This window comes from Eimeria maxima, genomic scaffold (genome assembly GCF_000499605.1).
Source record: "Eimeria maxima Weybridge genomic scaffold, Emw_scaff23, whole genome shotgun sequence".
NCBI lineage: Eukaryota > Apicomplexa > Conoidasida > Eucoccidiorida > Eimeriidae > Eimeria > Eimeria maxima.
The window spans coordinates 1-21,048 of NW_013563699.1; the positions used below are offsets into that span (position 1 = coordinate 1).

Consider the following 21,048-nt stretch of genomic DNA (forward strand, 5'->3'; position numbering starts at 1 on the left):
ATATAATATATATATACAACGACCTCTAGTGCATGCAGTGGTGCCTTACGTTAGCTGCCATGCATGCATGTAGATGACGGCATTATACGATACATATATATGCATATATGTGCTTATATGCATAATATATGCACGTATACATAAATATTATATAAACTGCTATTGTATAAGGTGCATGCAGTGACTGCATGCATCTGCATGCACAAACTTGCATGCACTCCTCTACTTATAATGCATGCGTTTTAATTCATTTTCTGCTCTTTCTCTCTCCATCATTTCTACATCTTCTTGTAAATGTTTTATTTTAAAATCAGCAACTGCATCCGCCATTCCTTTCGTCAATGTGTTCGTACCCGAGCCAAAGGCTGCAGCCTGCATTGCTAACACTAGCTGCAACACCAGGAACAGCAGCAGCACCAGCAAAAGAAGCAGCAACAGCAGAAGTCAAAGCAGCAGCACACACAGCAGAGACAAAGGGAATGAATAAAGAATACATGTTATAATGCATGCAAAACAAATGCATAAATAACATGACAACCCTAACTTTATTCATGAATATTGTCTGTATATTTTCCTAAAAATATATAATATATACATATATATAAATGTATATATGCGTGTATATACATACATGAATATAAATAATATATATAATATATATTGCATCTCTGTGCATGCCCTGCTGTTGCATCTGGTGCTGCTGCTGTTTGTTTACCTTAGCAAGTTGTCTGCCTGAGAATCCGTCAGTCCTTTCTGCTAAGGTTTTTAGGTAATCTTCGTTGATTTGTTTGTCTATAACAAGATGAATATCTTTTTGTTTCTTTTGTTTATTATCTTGTGCTTGTTGTTTACTTATTTCCTTATTTGTTTGTTCTTTTTCTCCTTCCTTTTCTTCTTGCACCTCATAACCTAAATAACGCTGCATAAATTGCTGCAACATTCGCAGCCTCTCTGCTGCCGCAGGCAAAGGAAATTCAAATTGTTCATCGACGCGATCCAGCACAGCCTGCAATAAGAAGGAAACAAAAATATGCAGCCCTTATTACTATTATTATTATTATTATTATTATTATTATTATTATTATTAAAGTTAAGTTATCCGTTGTCTCGTGTTTATATACATCTACGCAAATGCAACCATGCACTTGTGCTCCTTCTACACTGCCACGATCTCTTTCCTTAAGCACAAGTAGCAAACTCGTGACCTAATTCATACACTTGTTCATGCAACAAGGGAATACTACCAGTATAGGATATCCAGCTGCAATCACATGTGCTGCCGATGCAGCAGCAGCAACCGCAGCAGTTGATTCTGTTGTCGCTCGCTTTCACTGCCCTCACCTTGTCTAGTATTTCTTTGCAATTGGTGGCGAGCACAATGCAGAATTTGTTTGTTTCTGTTCCTGTGTGATGCAGAAAAGCTGAAAGCGCATTTCTGCTGTCCTCGCTCATTCCTTCGGTGGCGGCCTGTGCCAGTACCCCTCTACCTTGCCTCAAGAAGGCGTCTGCTTCATCAATAAAAAGAATTAAACCTTTCTTGCTCTTTTCTGCCCATGCAAACAACTTGTTTATCTCCGCCGCGCCATCGCGACCCAGTGGACCCACGTCCCCGCCCGTCATGATTGCATAGTCCATGCCAGAGGCCCTGGCCAGCCTGCAAACAAATATACAAACAAACACATAAGTTAATGCATATATCAATGAATTAATGTAAAGGGAAACGAAGGAAACAACAAGAAGCATGTCTGTTGAAGGCTGGGGGAAGTGAAGAAAATGGAGGAGAAAACGAGAAAATAACGAACCCAGAACTTCGATTCTAATACACAAATAGACATAGATTATAAAGACTATAAACACCTGCATCTGCTACTGCTGCTGCTGCTGCTAATGCTGCTGCTGCTTCTGCTCCTACTGCTCCTCATGCCATTGCTGATAATGCTGCTACTGCTGCTGTTACTGGTTCTCCTGTTACTGATTGTTTGTATGAGCGGCTGCATGCCCCATGGTTTCATTGTGTTTGCCTACGTGCGGGCGAAAAGGGTTTTGCCAGTTCCAGGTGGCCCATAGAGCAGCAAATGCCTGTAGGGTATATTATGGGCCTTAGCCGTTAAAAGCGAATTTGTTGTCCATTGCAGACGTTCACTCAACTCTTTCTCTAGAACCAACCGTTCCCCAAGGGCAGCAGAAGCAGAAGGAGTTCCTCCACGGAGGAAACGCAAGGGCGAAAAGAATGAGCGCTGCACAGGCACGCAGGAAACAACACCTCTTGCTGTCAAACATGTGCAGAGGACTCAACACACAACAGGGATCAACACAAGTGTCCAGCAGCCTCTCATGAAGTACGATAGTTGACACAAACTTACATATGCATATCCTACGACATACTCAATTATTCAATACAACTTTGTGCACTGTTAGCAGTTGCGCAAGCCCACCATTGTGCTTGCTCATTGTTGCCAGTGTGCGTACGTCCCTACTTTGTCTCTGTGTACCAATGTATCCCCAACACCTACGACTATGCAGGACCAAAACCCTAAACTCTAAACCCTAAAAGCTCACAGTTAATATCCAACGAGAAGTCTCCCTAACAAGTGGGGGTTTCCCCATTCGCGTCTCCTGCGAAGGAAAATGCACCGAAGAGAAAAGGAAAGCATTCTGCGTCTTCTTCTTTGAAGAAGACGCAGAACGTAGCTAAGGTTTGGAGCTTGCCGATCGCTCCCGCCGTTAATGATCGCAAAATGATTGTATTATTTACGAAATACGCAAGTATCAGCAGAATTGTTTAATAGCTAGCCTGCCGAAACTCAACTCAAAGCCTACGCACTAGCAACACATTAAAATATAAAGCCTTACAAAGTAACGGGCCCCTAAGCTGGCAGCGGCTCTTGCGCCGTAAATGCCGGCAGCTAAGGCAGTGATACTTCCAACCTGTAGGCAAGAAAGACACAAGGCAGGAAAGGATTGCTAAGTGTGCACGCACAGGCGGAGGCACAGCAGCAGCAAGCGCATACACATAAGTACGTTTGCACACCTGTCAGCCACACCACAGATGCTTGTATATATATTTAACGTAGCAGAAACACAGAAAACCGGAAGTGTAAAAGAATGACAAAACCTAGCGTAAGCAGAGAGAGGTGACTCAAGGTATACCAACGAAATGTATCATAGAGAAGCCAACAGAGGTGCATATAAGCAAGAAGGGAGACTGAGATCGTTCCAAGCCAGATACACCAATAAAAGAAAACAAGGAAGGAGCCGCAGGATAAACAAACAGGAGGCCAAACCAAAGGACTGTAATCTAGGAAGTACAAGAGAAACGAAAATCGAGGCAAATGCAGTGCTCATGGGAAAAGGGCGAACGAACCAAAGTTGTCAACTGAGTCTTATCGGCCATTAGCCGAGAAAAGGCACCGCCTATTGAACTAAATGTCATTTGTAAGCTTTCCAACTTCGTCTTCCTGTCCTCAGCTGCTTTTGCCCGCAGAGTCCTGTACCATTCACAAAGTCAAAGTAACCCAACACCGAAGCCCTCCACAAATGCTTTAGAAGTCCTGATGGCGGTCGTTTTGCGCTTTGCTTGGGAAACCAAATAAAACCGAATTTATTCTAAATGTCGTGCGTGTATGTCTGGCCGTCTAGAGGTGTTGGCGTTGTGTAATGTATGCAATTTTAATGCAAGAATGATTTTTCCCACCTAAGGTGCACGTCTATATTTTCTCTCTCTTGCATGATTTTGGCTTTCGCCTCTTCCCGAATTCTTTCGGCCTGCAACTTCTGTTCTAAAGCCTTTTCCTCTCGCATTTGCTGACGCCGCATTTCTAGCATTTCCTAAAAAACAAATTCACACACAGAGCACAAGCACTCCTTGTCTACATTGACTGGATCGCTGACGCTGCCGTGTTTGTACTTATGGAAGAAGAATATATTGGCAGGTACTGTCTCGTGTACTGCAAGCCCGCATACAGGTCCTAATGCAAATACGAACGGCAGTGAAACTACGTTACGTCAGCAGTTACGGAAGGGTTTCGTCCTGTACAAGCTGCTCACAGCTTCTGTCTTCTTTCGTTGTTCCTCCTGTCTTAGGAACTGTTGGTGTTGTTGTCGTAGCCACTCTTCATTTTGCCGTTGCTGGTCTTGCAGCTTCTTCTGATACGCCTCCCTGCGAATCCAGTGCGCACATGGCCAATGCTAGCTCAGCGACGAGGAGGGAAAACGGCGAAGACGAACCAAACAAATAATTATACAACTTCAGAAACTCTTCAAAGAACAATCCTACGGACAACATCTGCTTGATACAACAAGGTGGCATAATTTGCCAACCTACGCAAGTGGTGCGTGCCGGCCACCTCAATAAATCAAGGGAATAAATCGTAGTACGAATAAGGACTATGCCGAGTGCAAATAAACGGCAAGAATCTAGTTGTCTTTATGATGAAGGGGAGTTATTATAAGAGTAGAAGGAGCTATTCATAATATAATGAAAGAAAACAGTATTTATAATGCATAACAGTTGCAGGAAACAGCTATTACAGTACTGCCCAGCGGCAGCCGTCTTACGCTTCGAGCTTTGCTTTGTACTGCGCAGTGACCCTTTCTTGTTCCTGCTGGTGATCTATTGTCTTTCGTCTCTCTTCGCCTTCTGTTCGAGATCTCTCTGCTTGTGCTTGGGCCCGAGCAGCAGCAATCTGTATAATATGCATGCAATACAGGAGGGCATTAAGAAGTGCAAAACCTTTGCTGCTTGCTAGCTGGGGTGCTCCCCTGAAGCAACACCTACTTATACGGTGCTTGGTATTTGCTTGCTTTGTTTGCCTAAGTACCCATAGGAAAGGAACAGCTGCGCATAACTCTCACCTGTTCCATCTCCTTTTGGAGTTCTTTCTGCTTTGTCATCTCCTGCAGTTTTATCACTTCGAAAGCCCGTGCCGCATTGGGGCTGCTGTCCAGTTGTTTTAGAGCCTTTGCACCGCGCTCTAAGGCAGTTGGGTCAACTTTGAGCAGCAGAAGACAGGACAGCACAAGGAGAGAGTGGCGAAAATAACTTAAAAGTGAGGCAAGCATGTCGCACAGAAACATGTCATGACTACTGCAGTGCCGATGCAGGCAAGAAGGCAACAAAAACAGACTTGATTTAAACGAAAGAGATGCCGTAAAAATGTTGTATTTTCCTTCGTATCCGATGGTGGGCAATGAATGTCCCTTCATACATGTTGAAAGTTTGAGGTTGCTCACATTTTCCAGTGATGTTTTCGCCTTCTTCGCCCTTCTTTGGAACAGCATTTGGAATCGCCGCCGAAGGAACTGCGGGCGATCCGCCGAAAGACGGGAAATACATTTTTCTGTAAGTGCAAAATGGCAATTCAGGAGAAAGAGATGGGAGACGAAGAAGTCAAACACTGCGTGAGTCCTACCCACGACGTTCAAATAAACAAGGCCACTGGGGCGTCCTTCACTGCCAATAGAACAGGGGAGAGAATAATGACAACTGTGACGGTCTATTCAGGGAAAATTGGGCAGGACAGCTGGGGTGTATGCCTCCAACGAAGACCCAAAGATCCCCACTAAACCTTCCAGATATTAGACTTTTAAATAGATGTACACGGAAAAATGAAAGTTTACGTATTAAAGAAGTGCAGTTTATGGTGGAAGGACCGATCTCGATGATCCCTCAATCAGTGTGCCACACGAGACCCTCCGTTTCCCCCCCTTGCCAAATACGAAATCTCCCCCTAACGTTGTGTTAAAAACATAAAAAGATCCTCATATCTGAATAATAGGGGGAAAACGAAGAGGAAGACAACACTGCAGAATTCAACTAACGTGGGGCGGTACCAAAGCCCCGAAGAAGGGGGCCCTCTGAGTACTTCCCTGCATTGACCTACGACTCAGTATACATGGCGCTATCTTAGTGTGAATAATCGAGGCAGTGCTACTTAGATGAAGAATATCGTATTTACTCCATTCGAAGGCAGAAAAAGTCCTCCATAGACTTACATGAGCACAACCAACAATATACATCAAAGCGTTAGGTTACTGCTGTTCTACGTATAGCCCAATTTAGACATAGTCAAGCGCCCAAGGGCTCTACGAGGCGGCTGCGTTGTGCTGTTTTTCAAAAAAATATAAAAAGACCCCGATTCAGGTGAGTTCACTCACTTAGTTCCATCCAATGAAATAATGTATATTTAGTTCCAATTATATTCATCAATGTAGATTGAACATTCAATGAACAGTGTTCCACTAGACAAATTGACACGAACAAACTGCCGCCTTCGCACTAAGCTCGCAGACGCTGTACCAGTAGCGGCCCTTCGTGACCCATCCATGCAAATAAGCGCTTCGCTTACCGTTATCTATAGCATAACATGGCCGATGTTGGCGAGTGTGTCAGCAATTGGTACATGAACAATTGTTTGGCCTTAGCCGTCGACAGGCAGGAATGAATAAGCCTTCCACAAGCGTTTACAGTGTTTCTGATTACAACCGAGAAGATTTGGTTGCTTGCATCGTGGGGTGTCTTGCGGCATAGTTGGTGCGCTGCAGGTCCCGGCAGGCTGACTGCTCTCCCGTAAGTGCAGGCGGTTAAGCCGGTAGAAGTAATGGGCAGTGAAGAATGGAGACGTTCTCAGACATATGAGCAAACATCACCTAGCTGCCGTCTACCAGTGCAGTTGCCACCTGTTTAGTCCACAGGCTGCATTGTGACAACTGACCTCCGTATTGGTTTCTGTGACAGCGCTACCCGTAGTTACTGCACATTATCCGTAGCTCATTGCACACCTTCGAAGTCTTAAACTAAGTGACCAGATACTGCAAACACGATGTGCCACTTAGTATGTTATCACTACAGTGGTGGCAAATTCAGCTGCCGTCAATAATCACTTCCTGCCTCCTCTTGAGGGGCAAGGCATCCACAATCCCGAAATCCACTCATTCAGTGGTCAAAGTATTTCTATACTACTTTAATGCTGTTCCAGCTTGGACAGGAGGAATGCTAGTTAACGCAATAAGTGGAGTCCGCCCCCTTGGCATTGAAGTACTTCATACTGCAACGAACTCAATTCGCTTTCTCCTGATGCTCTCCCGCTCTACCCAATCGGTTACAAACAGGCGTTTCCCACTAGATAGTCTTGTAATCAACCACTATAGATGTGTGCCCCGTCCACTTCTAAGCTTCTACGCACACAGGACTATGCCGCCCTATACGTGGCGGTGAATGCCTGGCGAGCCAGAGTTTCACAATTCCCACTCCCATGGGTTGAAGATCCACGAAATTTTAAAATTTCATGTTTACTTACTTAAGACGGTAGGACTGCTACCTAAACAGCACAAGGTCTGTACTAACAGCAGAGAATGCGAAAGGTCCTACTATATCGTCTACTTAAGGCTCAGAACCGAATCACCTACACCCGAAAGCACCTCCCCTTAATGCAAAAGCCGTATTGAAAAAATCCCATCCCAACTCTGTTCCAAAGAGCCACGCCCTCGTCTCGCCCCACGGCGCGGACAAAATGTGCAGCAACGCCACGAAAAGTAAAAACGGATACATTAGTTGCGTTCTTCAGTAACACCCAGGGTTGGGCAGCTACCGCCCAGCCGAGCCAGCAACGCGGTATCATAACTTTTGAAAAATTGAGTAAAAACCATGACATCCTTGATAATGCACGTCACGCAGCTGGGAAACTGCACAAGCAGATCCTCGCCTCTAATTCCGAGTATTAATTACCAATACAATGGGGATACTTTCCCCTGCACACGTTAGTACCGTTACCATCCAACCAAAATCAACGAACAAAACCTCAGGGCTGTGCTCCACTCCGGAAGCAAGCGCCCTGAAGACTTCCAAAATGCCCCACGCCAAAGGCTAGACGGCGGTTGGACCCGCTGCGTTGGTCTGCGCAGCTAGCGCGCTATAACATGCGTGGCAGTGCTCTCTGCGAGCCGTTGCTACGCGTCGGCATCGATCAAATCGTTCATAGTCTTCTGTATGGCGATGTTGACCATTGTAAAGTTGGCGTTCGACGCAAGATCCTTGTGGTTGATGAGCACTGCACCCTCAATATCCTCTCCAGTCAACCCAAACTTCTTCTGTACTTTCGCACCCACGTATGCTTGCGCGGCCAGAGTTATGACCTTGGTGTCAGCCCTGCCGTTGGGCCATGACCCAGCCTCTGCTGTTAAGCTCTGCAACTCGTCCCTCATGAACTCGTGCACCTTTATCAGACGGTCTGTCGTCATCTGGTACGCTTCGCTAGTGGGCCTGAACCACATGCGACAAGCAAAGGCCAATGATGCCGCATGATGCTTCATGCGACTGACATTGCTTATACTATGCAATGCGGTCCATAAATCATTAAGCACGCCGCTTGAAAGATTGCTAACGGAGAAGTGACTGTATGCAGGGACCTGCCAAGTCCTTCTGCAGACTTACGTTGGAGTTGAGGCGGCGCCCATGATACTCAGCACTGCCTGCTTCACTTCAGGATCTTGCTGGAACTTGTCAAGTAGTTGATCAAAACTAGTCATTGTCAAGCCATAGCGGGCCAGCGGATCCTCCGGGTGCTCCTTCGCCACCATGGCGCATGCCTCCTCAAAACTGCACAGCCCACCCACTAAACATTTCTGAATGCTGTGCAACAACAACTTAAGTGAAGCCATCCAGTCAACAGATAAACGGTGAGTGGCCCAACAAATTCCGACAATTAAACGATAGCTGCTTCAAATTTGCTCACTTACGTGTAGTCGCCTTCGACGAACTTCTGAGTGAACTCCTTCATCAGCCCCTTCATCTTCTCCTGAGTGCTCAGGATATCCCGGAGCACCAACAACACCTGCTCCTTGGTTGCCTGCAGAGAAGACCATTCACAATCAACACAAACGCTTCGTGAACAATCCAAAAGAAGCAGTTGCACAAATTTCTTTCAATGTGCATACAAGAAATCCGCGTGCATGCACTGACAGATTTTGCCACGGCAATTCGTAAACGTGTCTCCTACCTCGTTCTTGTTGAACTTCTTCGCCTCCGCCTCGTTCTCTTTGCGGCCTGACCCGTCATCTCTAAGGAGGTAATACAGCGCGAGGCCCGTGGCCGCCGCCCCACCTGCAAGCAATTCCCGCAAAAGTGCGCAACTCTAATCCACAACATCCACGCAGACACAAACGCTATGCACACTTCATATTCTTGCACCTTCAAATAGCCCAACGCACGCACAGGCACGCATCCGCTTGCTCAGTCATTCGCTTTCTGAAGGCGAAACAAGAACTCTTCAGGACTATCCGAGCCCAATGCTTTCATCACAGCGGCACAGGAAATGCAATTGCACCACACAAACCCTCCGAAGATGCCTTGCAACTCAAAATAATGCTCCACAGCCAATGCTGCGAAGAGAAGTTCAAACACATTCCGTTTGGTGCTGTTCACGAACCCAAAACATGCCACACCCGACACCAAAGTCAACAACGTCCAGAAAGAAATGTACCACTTACAGAACGCTACACCACCAAAACAGTTTACGTTAAGAAAAGAAGCGAAAACAAGCTACATACGAATGCGCCCGCCCTCAGTTACTAGCTATTCATAACAAAAAGATGCCTCATCAGGTGTCAGGGCCCAATGCTATCATCCGAGCAGCAGCGCAGCATTATAAGAGGATATCGACAAAACAGGGCTACTTTGAGAAAAACCACTAACACTGCATAAGAAAAGGCGGCAGCGATCAGTTTCTCGCAATTCACGCGAATTGGTGCCTCATCAGGTATCAGGGCCCAATGCTATCATCCGAGCAGCAGCTCAGCCTTATAAGAGGATATCGACAAAACAGGGCTATTTTGGAAAAAACCACTAACACTGCATACAAATGAGCGGCAGCTATCAGTTTCTCGCAATTCACGCGAATTGGTGCCTCATCAGGTGTCAGGGCCCAATGCTGTCATCAGCGCAAACACGGTATATCCAAAACAGTATGACGTTGAAAAAGCACCAAAACGACAAACAACACACGGACGCTCCGGCTGTCAGTTTAGGTGATACAAGTTAACAAATGGCTCATCAGGAGTCAGGGCCCAATGCTATCATCCGAGCAGCCAAGCAAACAAATTCAAGACAAATATATGCGTCCACATTGGCAATAAGCCTCCTTAACGGAGAAATACAAATGAGTACCACTACACAGCAGCAGACCACCACGGCGAGCATCCACGTTTGCCGTAGGGCTCTGTAAGGACTGCGCCCCCTACAAGCAGACAAAAGAATGCCTCTTTCACTGATAAGATGCAATGCGACACCGCAGATTTAGGGGGACAAATCTGCGGAAGACACTGGGCCGCCATTGTCTCGGGTCGGCATCAAGACAATGTCTGCAGGTCAAGAACCCGCCCCGCGCGACAGGTTGACTTGACAAAGAATTCCTGCATAGATCCTCCACTGATACGGCCAACAGATAATCTGCAGCCAACAAATACGGTTAGATACCGGGGGAAACGCCATCAAAACCCGAAGAATCTGTGGGGGAAGACAACCAAGGCAGCTGCGAAGTGGGGGGGGGCCACTGCTGCGGCAACACGCACCGGCAATTAAGAGCCATTGTTTCCACTCTTGCTTCATTTCCTAGAAGTTTACGGAAATGCCGATGGGGATTCAGGCGGGAACTGGTTCTGTGGCGGCTGGCGCACAGCCCACCTGGGAAGTCCGTCACCCACGGAATTCACACGGGCAGCGGTCCAATTGTGAGCTGACTACGCTTTAGAAACGCAAGTCCGCCAGCAGATAAGAGAACAATGTCGTAATTTTATTCAAAACTCGATGGTTTTGATCCACTGGACACCCAAACAGCAGCCGCCCGCCCTGCCCCCCCCAAAGCCCCAACCTTCCTTGTAGTGCACAGGCACTACAATGTGGCTCTGGTGTGATCTCTAGTAGCTCATTGACCATAAAGAGAAGGATTATGGCATTAGAAACTGAGAAAGTTAATTTATACTGCTAAATGTTCTAAGAATCGCGTACCGTAGGTGGAACCATAAGTTAGTAGGACTACCCCCGCCAGCTGCCACTATCGGCAGTGTAGCGTACTACCTAATCACTACTTGGGTTCTAGGTAGGCTCCTTTAGAGATCTAATTGGAAAAGAAACAGAATTATTACTACATAGGAGTATTATGTCTATAAATAGGACTTTGGTGGATAGCAGTTATAGGTCAGGTTCCTGACTGTGTCGTCACCGTTGGTATCCCCACGTCAATCCTATAGGTTGGGCGCTGACACCCAGCCATGACTGGGGTCAATGCAGATCACAGTTCTATTATTCTGGGAACTTCCCTTGTTTATAATAGAGACTCGAACACGATTTGGAATTTTAAGTATTGACCTATGGGAATTTGCGTAGTTAGAGGATGTACTTAGGAATCCAGACGCTATGAGACGATGAGTAGGCACAGCGTAGGACGGCTGCGCACTACAATTTGGGCTGTTCCAACCCAATGACCTCTTTGCTATAGTGGAATGTATAATGCGGATCAGCCGCAGCACAACCGCAGCGCCACGGTACAAGTTTATCACACGAATAGTATCTGCCGACCACCGGCTGAACAGAAGGCAGCAGAGGCGGCGTGGGCCAGCCAGCAAGCTAGCGAAATGAAGCGTGGAGACGGCAACGGCGGGGATTCCGTTAGTAGAGAGTACGCTGGTGGAGAGACCCGACTTAACTTATGCATATGAGTATAGAGGGGTTCTGTGCGGAGTGGCGCCAGAACTTCATGTTATTCCAGTTTCCCAGAGGTGGGGAAAGATGCTAAACCGTGAGAGCAGATCCGCACAGGCAGAGGCTGCTGCCTATGAGGGGGCCCCACAGAGGACAGGGGTGTAACCTGATGTAGAGTACACGCAGCAAGCAGAACACGAGCTCTGCGAAAGGGACACAGAAGGGGCGGGAGAGCCCAATAACCCGATTGACGAGGGTGTACAGACGCCATGGTGGCGAAGGGCTGATGAGACCTCAGAGTCCGATAGGTGCGGAGTGTGGTGCGGTGTGGCACTACCGCATTCCTTAGGACGGTTGCGCACTACATTTCTTCCCCGCAGCACGGCGATATCTTGGAAATCACTCAACTTTCTAGACACCAATCTAATTCTCCTGCTTCCTTAAGATATATTTTTTGAGGATAACCTACGGTGTCTTCGGGAAACCCTGAGACCTCAACGACAAGGCTATCCCCATGCTGTCACAACGGGGAGCATTGTGAGGTACCTTGCAGCAGAGTCTGCTAGAAGTAAGTGCATGCGCCCATGTTTCTGTGTATAATGGGTACTGGAACCCTAGCAAGTGCTTAACAATTTACTGTGGCAATCTTTCGTGAATGGGAGGCATTCAACACGCCTACCCACGTTGTCAGAGCCTGTTGTAGCGGTGTCCTGGGTCTTATACGCGAACTATTTTGAACTTGAGTGGAGTGAACGGGCCTTAAGACGAAGTTCCTTAAATGCACCTGAATTTCCTATCCATTATCCATGAGTCTTAAGCTCTGCAGCTCGCGGATTAGGGGCTGTGTGAGAGGACGCAGCCTGGCGTTAGTTGCAACGCAGACTCCTGCAACACCAGGAGTCTGCGTTGCAACTAACAAGGTGGAGGGGACGCTCACGGATAAGCACAAAAGAGCTTTCTTTGTTATATGGAGCAACCCTATAGACAGTTGTCGAAAGATTTAACTTGCGTACCGTTTACCTACTAAGGTCTGGCAGGGCTTCGTGCGCACACTTCAGACGGGCATGCCAACATTTCACAGGCTATGCTTCATATGCCTCCCCTTTACCTTCGCAAGAGGAGCACATGTCTTTGGGTATTGGTGTCGTTCCTGGACACCGCTTTGCTCAGTTGTAAATTCTCCTTGCTGCTGCGTAACTCAGTCGACCTTCCGCACTTTCTGCTGCTCCGGTCGCTTCGTATACGTGCATCACCGTCTCCAGCTTCTAGATAAGAGGCTGATTGCCTAGCTGGTCTCGACGAGGCTACGCAGAAGGCCACCTCCAGATGTGCAAAAACATGAACGCCGCCGTGTACTGCTCTGTGAGGCTGCTGTCTATGCTTACTCGGTTTGGGCCTCTGATGTTGGATAAACAACATAATAGAAGACGTAATGACGGCTTGTGAGCGAACCCCGTGAGCCACGTTGGCACTGACCAACGTCGCAGGCTGTCCAAACAAGATCAATGGTTCAAAGAAACGTAGTGTAGGAACGGCTTCCAACCTTAGGCTGCACTATTCACACCAATGACCGCAGAGATGGCTGATGAAGCAAGGATAGCCTGTAGCTTTTCGCGTAGAGTACCTTCCCCCAAAATATCCTGAAGACACAATTAAGTTTGCTGGCTCCATGGATATTTAACGTGGTTTTCTCACTCTTTTGGTCCCTATAGGAATCGTTTTACTAGTATTTAAGACCCCATTCTCCTTGAGGTATTGGCGATGCCTCGGTATACGTCTCATTCCTAGTTGCACTGGGTGCGCAGACAATACCAACGAACAACAATTCCATTATCGTAGCCTTGAAAGGTCTTTCTCGTGTGCGCCAGGGACTGACGTTGGGTTAGAACTGTGAAGTGCCTGCCACGCAAGTAATGCCGATATTTGTTACTCCCCTCAAAACCGCTCGTTTTTCGTTAAACGATTTGACTAGCAGGCGATGAACTGCAGCTTTTGCCAATTCGGCTAGTTGAAATAGAAGCACCACAACTGCTGCGTCACCCTTATCGCGTTTTAGGAAAAATCGCTTCTCAAGAGAATGGAGCTTGAGCTGCCAAGCTTTTGGCATTCAGCTGTATGATTCAATATCACACTGTTTCCAGACACAGCATTCAAAAACTTCTGCACACATTGGCGAGTCCCGCTGCTCATTCTTGGATGAGCGCACTGGTCTGTATCGTAGATTTACGCAACGGTTATAAACAGAAACTAGTTATAGACGGCTGCGTGTGTTTGTGGACTACAAGCTGCAGTAAAAAACCTCTATTCAATACAATTCGGAGCATCACAAAGCACCTCAGGGTCTAAAGGCACACTAGGCTCAAGCTGCCGCGAAGCATGTAACATGCCTATGGAAACCCCCTTGGGCTGCAGCTGCAACTGAAATAACCTACACGCACGGTAGTGAGCTAAAGAGCCTGATAGACCTCGAGAAGTCAGCAACTGTCCTGGACGAGCGGAGAATTTTATCGTGTATGTTTACGACTACTGACTGCCAAATCGGAAGCGGATGTGATCAAAAACGACTCTTTAGGCGTTTTCGAGCTCATCCGCTGGTAAATACCCAACTGGATTTGAAAGCATAAGCAATGGGGGGACAGGCTTGGTTTGGCCTCCAGAAAGTGCCGGATGACTCAGAGCGGCCCACCTCGATTTAGAATAAATTGGGTACTCTAGTCACTGCTGAAGTAATATATATGCTAAAACAGCACGAAAACCTCACAGGTATAGTGAGACTGTGCAGGACCAGGGTGCAGTCTACTGTCGCTGCTGAGCTGCGTTTAGCCCAAATGTCCTGAAATGGTGCACCAGCATTGTGTATTACCTCAGTAAAGTCCCGTCATCCTGCAGTGCATTCACGGGTCTAGAGGAACACGTATGTTTTCTATCTGGGGCAAACGGCTCCTAACGCGATCAGTATGGACTGCTTGGAAGACACCCTACATTTGTTCCTACTTGAGTGCAGAGACCAGGACACTACTCAGGGATCTGCTAAGCAAGCATGTATTCTTAGGCCATAAAACTACCTTAAGGTTAGTGATTTCTTATGCCAGATCCCTCTCTAAAGGAGTCGAACGAAAAGCACAGGTAGGCCCTAGGGCGCACCAAGAACCCGCCTTTTGTGTGGCTGCTGCAGCTACTGCAGCCGCTATTGCTGCTCCTATTGCTGCACTCGTTGCAACTGCAGCTGCTGCAGACTGCAGACTGTATTCAGAGTATTATCCCACATGGTGTTGGGCGTTGGCATTGTGGTGCATGGCATCTAGGTCTATTTCAAAGCAAGAGGTGATCGCCGTGCGTAGTTTCGTCTTCAAGACAGCAAAGGAGGAATATTTCGGAAGTTTCATCATGAAAAAGCATGTACTCGCTGAAGGAAGACGATCGTCCACGCGCTGGCCAGAAACCTGCCGAGGGCCCGAGAAAGATGTGTCTACCGCCTCCAGCGCTTCTTCGTCTCTGCGAAAAATAAGAGTAAAAGCCACAGTCAGCACCCACAAGCACACATGTCTCAAGGTGATGTGTTACACTTTACATCAATGGGATTGCTTCTGAGAGCCTAATGTACGTGCTTGTATCTCATCTAACCAGGCCTAGCTCTGCTGTGGAGACCGGAACACTGTTCTTTCGGAGGTGAATGGAAAAACAGTGATCACCGAATCGAATGCGCGAATCTCATTAAGTGCTGAAATTTGAACTGTCTGCAGTGGTTCATATTGGCCGTTTCCCTTCTCTGTGTTAGGATGCACCTCATGATGTGAAGCTCGAACATCCGGGTTGGGGTTACAAACGTGCCTGCACCGGCACTGTGGCCCAAAGTCCAGCCCTGGGGCACCCTAGACCGCCCCGAAACAAACCGCAGGAAGAGACGCCGTTCAGCAGCACTGAAGCTCCGCAGCGCCTCCCACAGCCAACCCACCAGCTCGCGCTCCCGATCGTTGCAGCGGTCCCAAACCACCTTGCAGTTTCGCTGTACATACACCATGCACAAGCAGAAAACATCTCCAATCATGAAGCAATCTACTCCAAACTAAAATCTCAGGCAAGACCCCGTCCTCAGCCCCATGCATAAAATGCTGCAGCAGCACTGTTCCAACATATAAGCGTTCCTCTAGGCCGCTGCAGTTGCAACATCCGAAACGTGAACTCGTACCCTTCTTCCCTGACAGCAAATCATAGAATGCAGCAGCACCGTGAAAAATGCAAAAGCGCGCACAGCAAGCAACGAATTACCTTCAGCAATTCCACCTCGATGTCCGGGTCACCGCAGACCAGCAGCCGGAGATCGTCCGGGCGAAGCAACGCTCTGAGACAAGGGCGCGGTAGTAGCTGGTGGAGGCCCCATGACAGGAGGGAGACAGCCTCAAAGCCCTCCGAGAGCTAAGAACACAAGCAAGACAAGCTACAAATTAAGGGACTAAGAAGCACGCACAACTCACCGCACGTACTGATGGGAATAACACTAGCTTGACCCGTTGCCGCTGTGATGCAACAAGCACTTGTGATACCACAAAAGGCAAAAGAATCAGTGGTAGTCCATTAACAAGCAACAAGCATCCTCCCGTACCTTAGCATATTGCTCAATCTCTAGGATGGCGGGGAGGTCTTGAGGACGCAGACGCATATGCTCCCACGAGGGGGCGAGAGGCAACGGTCTGCCCACAGAGTCGTCAATACAGGCGCCGCGCTGCAACAGAACCTGTACAGCAGCAGCAGCTTCTTCTCGTGCTTCCTCTTCGTCCTCTCCCGATGCAGCAGCTGCCTTCGCTGCTGCCTCCGCAGCGGCAGCTGCTGCTGCAGAGACTACTTCCCGAGGATCGTTGCCTGGACTTGAGAAAGGCGCTTTGTCTACCGCATCCGCTGCAGCGGCGGCTGCAGCAATGGGCGCCAGCAGCCTTCGGAGGTGTTTCGCTGCGAGCAAGTCCTGCTGCAGAAGGAGGTCCGAAGACGGATGGTACCCAAGCAGCAGCGTCCAAATGGCGGGAGTGAGAGACAAATTCAGCGGGCTCATTGAAGTAATCGCACAACCCATCAGTACGCCTACAGCCTGCAACGCGCGGGCCACGTTCTGTCCATACACTGTAAGGCCTGTTAAGCCCCAGAAGCGCAGGAGAGAACTCTCCTCGTCATCCTCGTCTCCTTCCAGCAACGAACCAACAAGCATCCCGTAGTTTATCTGTTGCTGCTGCACGTGGTTCAACAGCAGCTCGAGCGATCCTGTAGCTGTTGCAGGCGTTGCACCAGCTGTTGTGGGACTTAGCTGTGGAGGCGCAACGAGCAATGGCGGAGCGTCGGCATGGAGAGAAGGGAGGGGAGGGGGAGAACTGTTCAACCAAGCTGGCCCCAATGCCCCCAGAGTTGCCTCATCCTCCCAGAAGGCTGCACGGGCTTGCTGTTGCCCCCTTGGTGAAGCAGCAGCGGTGCTCGCCGTTGCTGCAGGCACCAGCAGGTCCCGCAGCATGGGATTTGCAGCAGTGAAGTCCCTTCCCTCTCCCACCCCTGCTCTGGCGTTGCTGGATGGGATGAAGAGCCGGTTGCCTATGAGGTCATCGCACAAGGCGCTCAGCACCTCGGCGTACGGCCCCCCTAGGTCCTGCGCGCCCTCGCCTCGCAGTTCCACCGAAAAGCAACGCTCCATAGCCAGCAGCGATGCAGGGGGGATCCGCAGGAGCTGTTGCGACAGCTGATTCACCAGAGAAGACGCAAAGTCCGCATCAGGCAACAGCGACACATCCCCATCGACACTGGTGTCGCCGTCCACAGCAGCTGCCGCAGCACTTGCTGCTGCTGCTGCTGCTGCACCACCAGGCAAACTTCGTCCGAGAGATAGGCTTCCAGTGCCGACACGAGGACAGGGGTTTGTTTGGTCTTCTGGCGCAGGGGCCTCCGGGTAAATGCCTCGGACGGCGAGAAGGGCAGCAAGAGACCCCCAGTGGCGCTGCAGCAGAACATTCCTGGGGGCTGCAACCGAACCCCAGGCAAGCTGCTCCGCAACTGAAGGCGGGGTACAGAGTCTCTCCTCTGCACTGAAGGCGTCACCACCTCGCTGCCTCTCCATTAGCCGCGACTGAAACAGGAATGAGGCGCTGAAGGCTGAGGCCCGTCGAGACGGTAGCACCAAATCGCGCATGCGACTGACCAACCCCTCTATCACCGATACAGGCGGACCCAGAAAGCTGTTGCATCTGCCAGTGGTGGTAATGCTGCCACTTCTGCGGAGCCAGCTTTTCCGGCGACCACCCATGAGGCCCCAGGTACATGCAGAGTCAAAAGGCCGCGACCGATCAGCCACAATTGGACCGAAGACGCAGCGGCTGGGCTTTGCCTGCAAGATGGCGCCTTGGAAAGAAGGGTTTGCATTATCCTCTGCACCTGCTGCGGCCCCCGCTGCAGCGGGGGGTAGCTCCGCTGTGGGAAGCGGGCAGGGGCAACAGAGACGCGAAAGGCGAGGACGACTAAGCAACGGCAAGAAGAAACCGACGCTTACGTCAAGGCAGTGAAGGAGCTCAAGTCGCCACATGAGCGCCCTGTGGAGCTCACGAGGGTGCGGGGGCCACAGTAGCTCAAAGGCAGCAGCCCCAGCTGCGGCGCCTGCAGCTGCTATAGCCCCAGGGTCCCCGCTCTTCTCTGTTGAAGATGAGTCAGCCGCTGACGCTGTTGCTGCAGCAGCTGCTGCTGCTTTCGATGCGCGGTCAGCTGCCTTCAGCGCGCTGCGGAAGAAAACGCCCAAGACCTCGAACGTAACTGCATATGCCAGAGGAGATACATTTCGAGGCATAGGCACCAGTGGCCACCAAGGGAATGAAACAGGAGCGTTGCTACTGCCGCCGCTGGGGATGTGAGCTGCAGCGGTGGGTGCTGCAGATGATACTCGCTCTACAACAGCAGCCGCAACAGCGCCAACCAGGTAAGCCTGCCAGCAGAGATGCAGTGCTTCCGCAAGAGGTTTGCTGTTGGAGTCAGAACGGCGGGAGTTGCCTAAGCCATCCGGGACCCTCTCAGCCATGAACAAGGAGGCCTGCGGGGCCGTTCCTTCCGATGGGACCGATTCCATGGATTCCCCCTCGTCGTCCGTCAAGCCCTCGGGTATCTCCACAGACAGCGCACGCAATAAACTTGCGAAACCCTGAAAACACGCATCCACAACTCAAAGGCCATCTGCTCAGCAAGCACATCAACAAGTTTGTGTTGATGCTCCCGCTGATGCTGTCCTTCGAGTCAGGAAGGCCAGCATCCACAGAGCCCCTAGAAACGCAGCAGGGATCCCCTTCATCACACTAGGGAAGCGTAACATGCATACAATTGTCAGCCCTCAGCAGCAAGTGCTCAGACAACAGCGGGGCACCAGCAGGGAGAACGACATAACGACATCCTGTACATACCGGCTGCACGGGGGCCTGCCCCCTGTCCGCATGCTCTGCAGTAGCTTCCTCCAGGCCTGCCAGGGCGTCGATAAAGAACCAGCCCATGTCTTCTCGCTCTGTACCAGCTGCTGCATCTCTTGCTGCGCCGGCGTCTGGTTGTGAGCTGGTTGTGACGGGGCCCTTTTCGGATTTTCCCCGACGGAAATACGACACACGCATGCGACTCAGGTTCTCTATAACCTGCTGCTGAGAGACAGAGGGCCACCAGGGAGTCCCCCACTCCCATAGATTCATGGGGGGGACAAAGAGGTTCCCGTCGCCGTCTAAGCGCATTCTAAACTGCCAAAAGGCTGGGGTCGGAGCTGATCGGTCTGCAGCAGCTGTTGCTGCAGCCGGAGTCCCCCGTGAAGGGATGGGCGTTAGGGGCACTGATGGGAACTGCTTCGCAGTTAGAGGATGGGCAGAAGAACGAGCAAACGTTCGCGAGATTCGTAGCTCCGCAAGGAAGGCCAAAAGCAGGCCGTCGGGCCAAACTTCGTCCCAAACGAGGGAAAGCGTCGTTGCAGCCACCCAGATGCTGCTGCTTGCGCCTGGTGCCTCGACCGGCGTCATCGCCCATGAATCGCCCAGAGAGGATAGCAGTAAAGTTCCTGCAGAAGACCCACGCCCCCAGAAAAGGTCTACTAGCCGGGAAGGTGCACCATTTCGCCTCCCTCCCGTAGTGACACCAGGCGAAGCTGCTGCTGGTTCATTGGTTTCTCCACAAAACTCTGCTGCCGCGGCTGCTGCCGCGGCTGCCGCTGCTGCAGTAGCGCTGGAACTTCCACGCTGAAGTGCTACGGATTCTGCTTGCTCGGCCGCTGCAGCCTTTGCAGCTGTGGCGGCAATGCAGGACACGCCTCCCAGCTCAGTGTCGATGAGCGCCGGCTGGCACAAGAAAGACGCAGATGGCCTGAGCACTTGCTCCACTGCCAGCTTGTAGCCTGCAAACATGTAGGCAAATTCTCCCCTGGTGCTGCTGCTACTGCTGCCGCATTTGCATCCATCGCTGCCTTTCCCTCCAATAAGCTGCTGACGATCGTCCGCTTCTGTAGATGGTGGGTTCTCGCCCTGCTGTTGTTGCTGTTTCTGCTTCTGCTGCTGGTCCTGTTCTTTGTGACCTTGCTGCGGCGGGAAAAAGGCATCATCTGGGATCCGATTGCATGCAACCCAATTGGCATGGGTCCGGTAAGGAGTCTGCTGCAGCCTGAAACGGAGCGCTGCGCAGTTCGCAGCAAAAAAGCTACGTGCGAACCACAGCTCCGGGTTGAGGGGCTGCGGGTAAGGCTGCACTACTCGCAGTGCCTCCACTTTACACACTGCCGGTCCTGCAGCAGCAATGACACATGCAGCAGAAGCACAAGCAGCACAGCAGACGCAATACGGGCTGAGTGAGACTATCATGGAGCAGTCCGCAAGCGCACACAGCGAGCAGAATTGTTAAGGCGAGGCACAACAGGATTTTAGATACTCACCGAAGCGGATGCCAGGGATCAACGCAAGACCGCCGCCCGCGCCTAATAGCCGCCTCACGTCCCCAAGAGTATAGGTGAATTGGAGCGGCGCCTGCTCCTCCTCGTCACGCATACTAGACTGATCGCCCTGGTGCTGTGGCACCTCTATGATGAAGCGAATTGTGTCCTCGTGTCCCAGTTGCTGCAGCTGTTGCACACGGCGGCGCGAACGCCGCAGCTGCTGCAGCAGCATGTGCATGCGCCGTATGGCAACCGGGTCCTGCGGGTGTGGAGGGTTGGCGGACTTCACGACAGGCGCAACCAGTCCCTTCATCTGCAACAGCAGCAGCATAGGCATCAACGGTCATGTATTAAGTTCTCCACAAGCTATGGAAGGCGCAGTGAAGTGGACAGCATTGACGGAAAATGGCCCAAAAACGTGCAAACAAATTTCCTCACT

General features: G+C 50.2%; 3 protein-coding genes across 3 annotated transcripts in view; all 3 read right to left on the reverse strand.

Moving 5' to 3' along the window:
* Nucleotides 1–353: 353 nt before the first annotated feature.
* Nucleotides 354–5,335, reverse strand: EMWEY_00004300 (ATPase, AAA family domain-containing protein, putative; the record flags this gene model as incomplete). Its single annotated transcript, XM_013477934.1, has 12 exons — nt 354–390; nt 716–1,006; nt 1,342–1,654; nt 2,167–2,237; nt 2,560–2,616; nt 2,854–2,928; nt 3,365–3,488; nt 3,695–3,828; nt 4,048–4,159; nt 4,558–4,685; nt 4,855–4,991; nt 5,233–5,335. Coding segments are annotated over 12 exons (1,582 nt in total), but the record flags the coding sequence as incomplete, so codon positions are not given.
* Nucleotides 5,336–7,947: 2,612 nt separating this feature from the next.
* On the reverse strand, nt 7,948–9,402 carry EMWEY_00004310 (hypothetical protein, conserved; the record flags this gene model as incomplete). Its single annotated transcript, XM_013477935.1, has 5 exons — nt 7,948–8,260; nt 8,432–8,596; nt 8,737–8,846; nt 8,997–9,100; nt 9,333–9,402. 5 exons carry the CDS (start codon nt 9,400–9,402, stop codon nt 7,948–7,950), a joined length of 762 nt encoding a protein of 253 aa, XP_013333389.1.
* A 5,550-nt stretch (nt 9,403–14,952) lies between these two features.
* EMWEY_00004320 (hypothetical protein, conserved) overlaps nt 14,953–21,048 on the reverse strand; it is a gene marked incomplete at both ends in the record, with an annotated part of 33,338 nt that continues 27,242 nt past the window's right edge. The window contains 6 exons of the mRNA XM_013477936.1: nt 14,953–15,190; nt 15,481–15,701; nt 15,965–16,111; nt 16,299–18,857; nt 19,114–20,462; nt 20,610–20,922. Of these exons, the coding sequence (XP_013333390.1) occupies nt 14,953–15,190; nt 15,481–15,701; nt 15,965–16,111; nt 16,299–18,857; nt 19,114–20,462; nt 20,610–20,922 (4,827 nt within the window). The remainder of the gene's footprint in view (nt 15,191–15,480; nt 15,702–15,964; nt 16,112–16,298; nt 18,858–19,113; nt 20,463–20,609; nt 20,923–21,048) is intronic.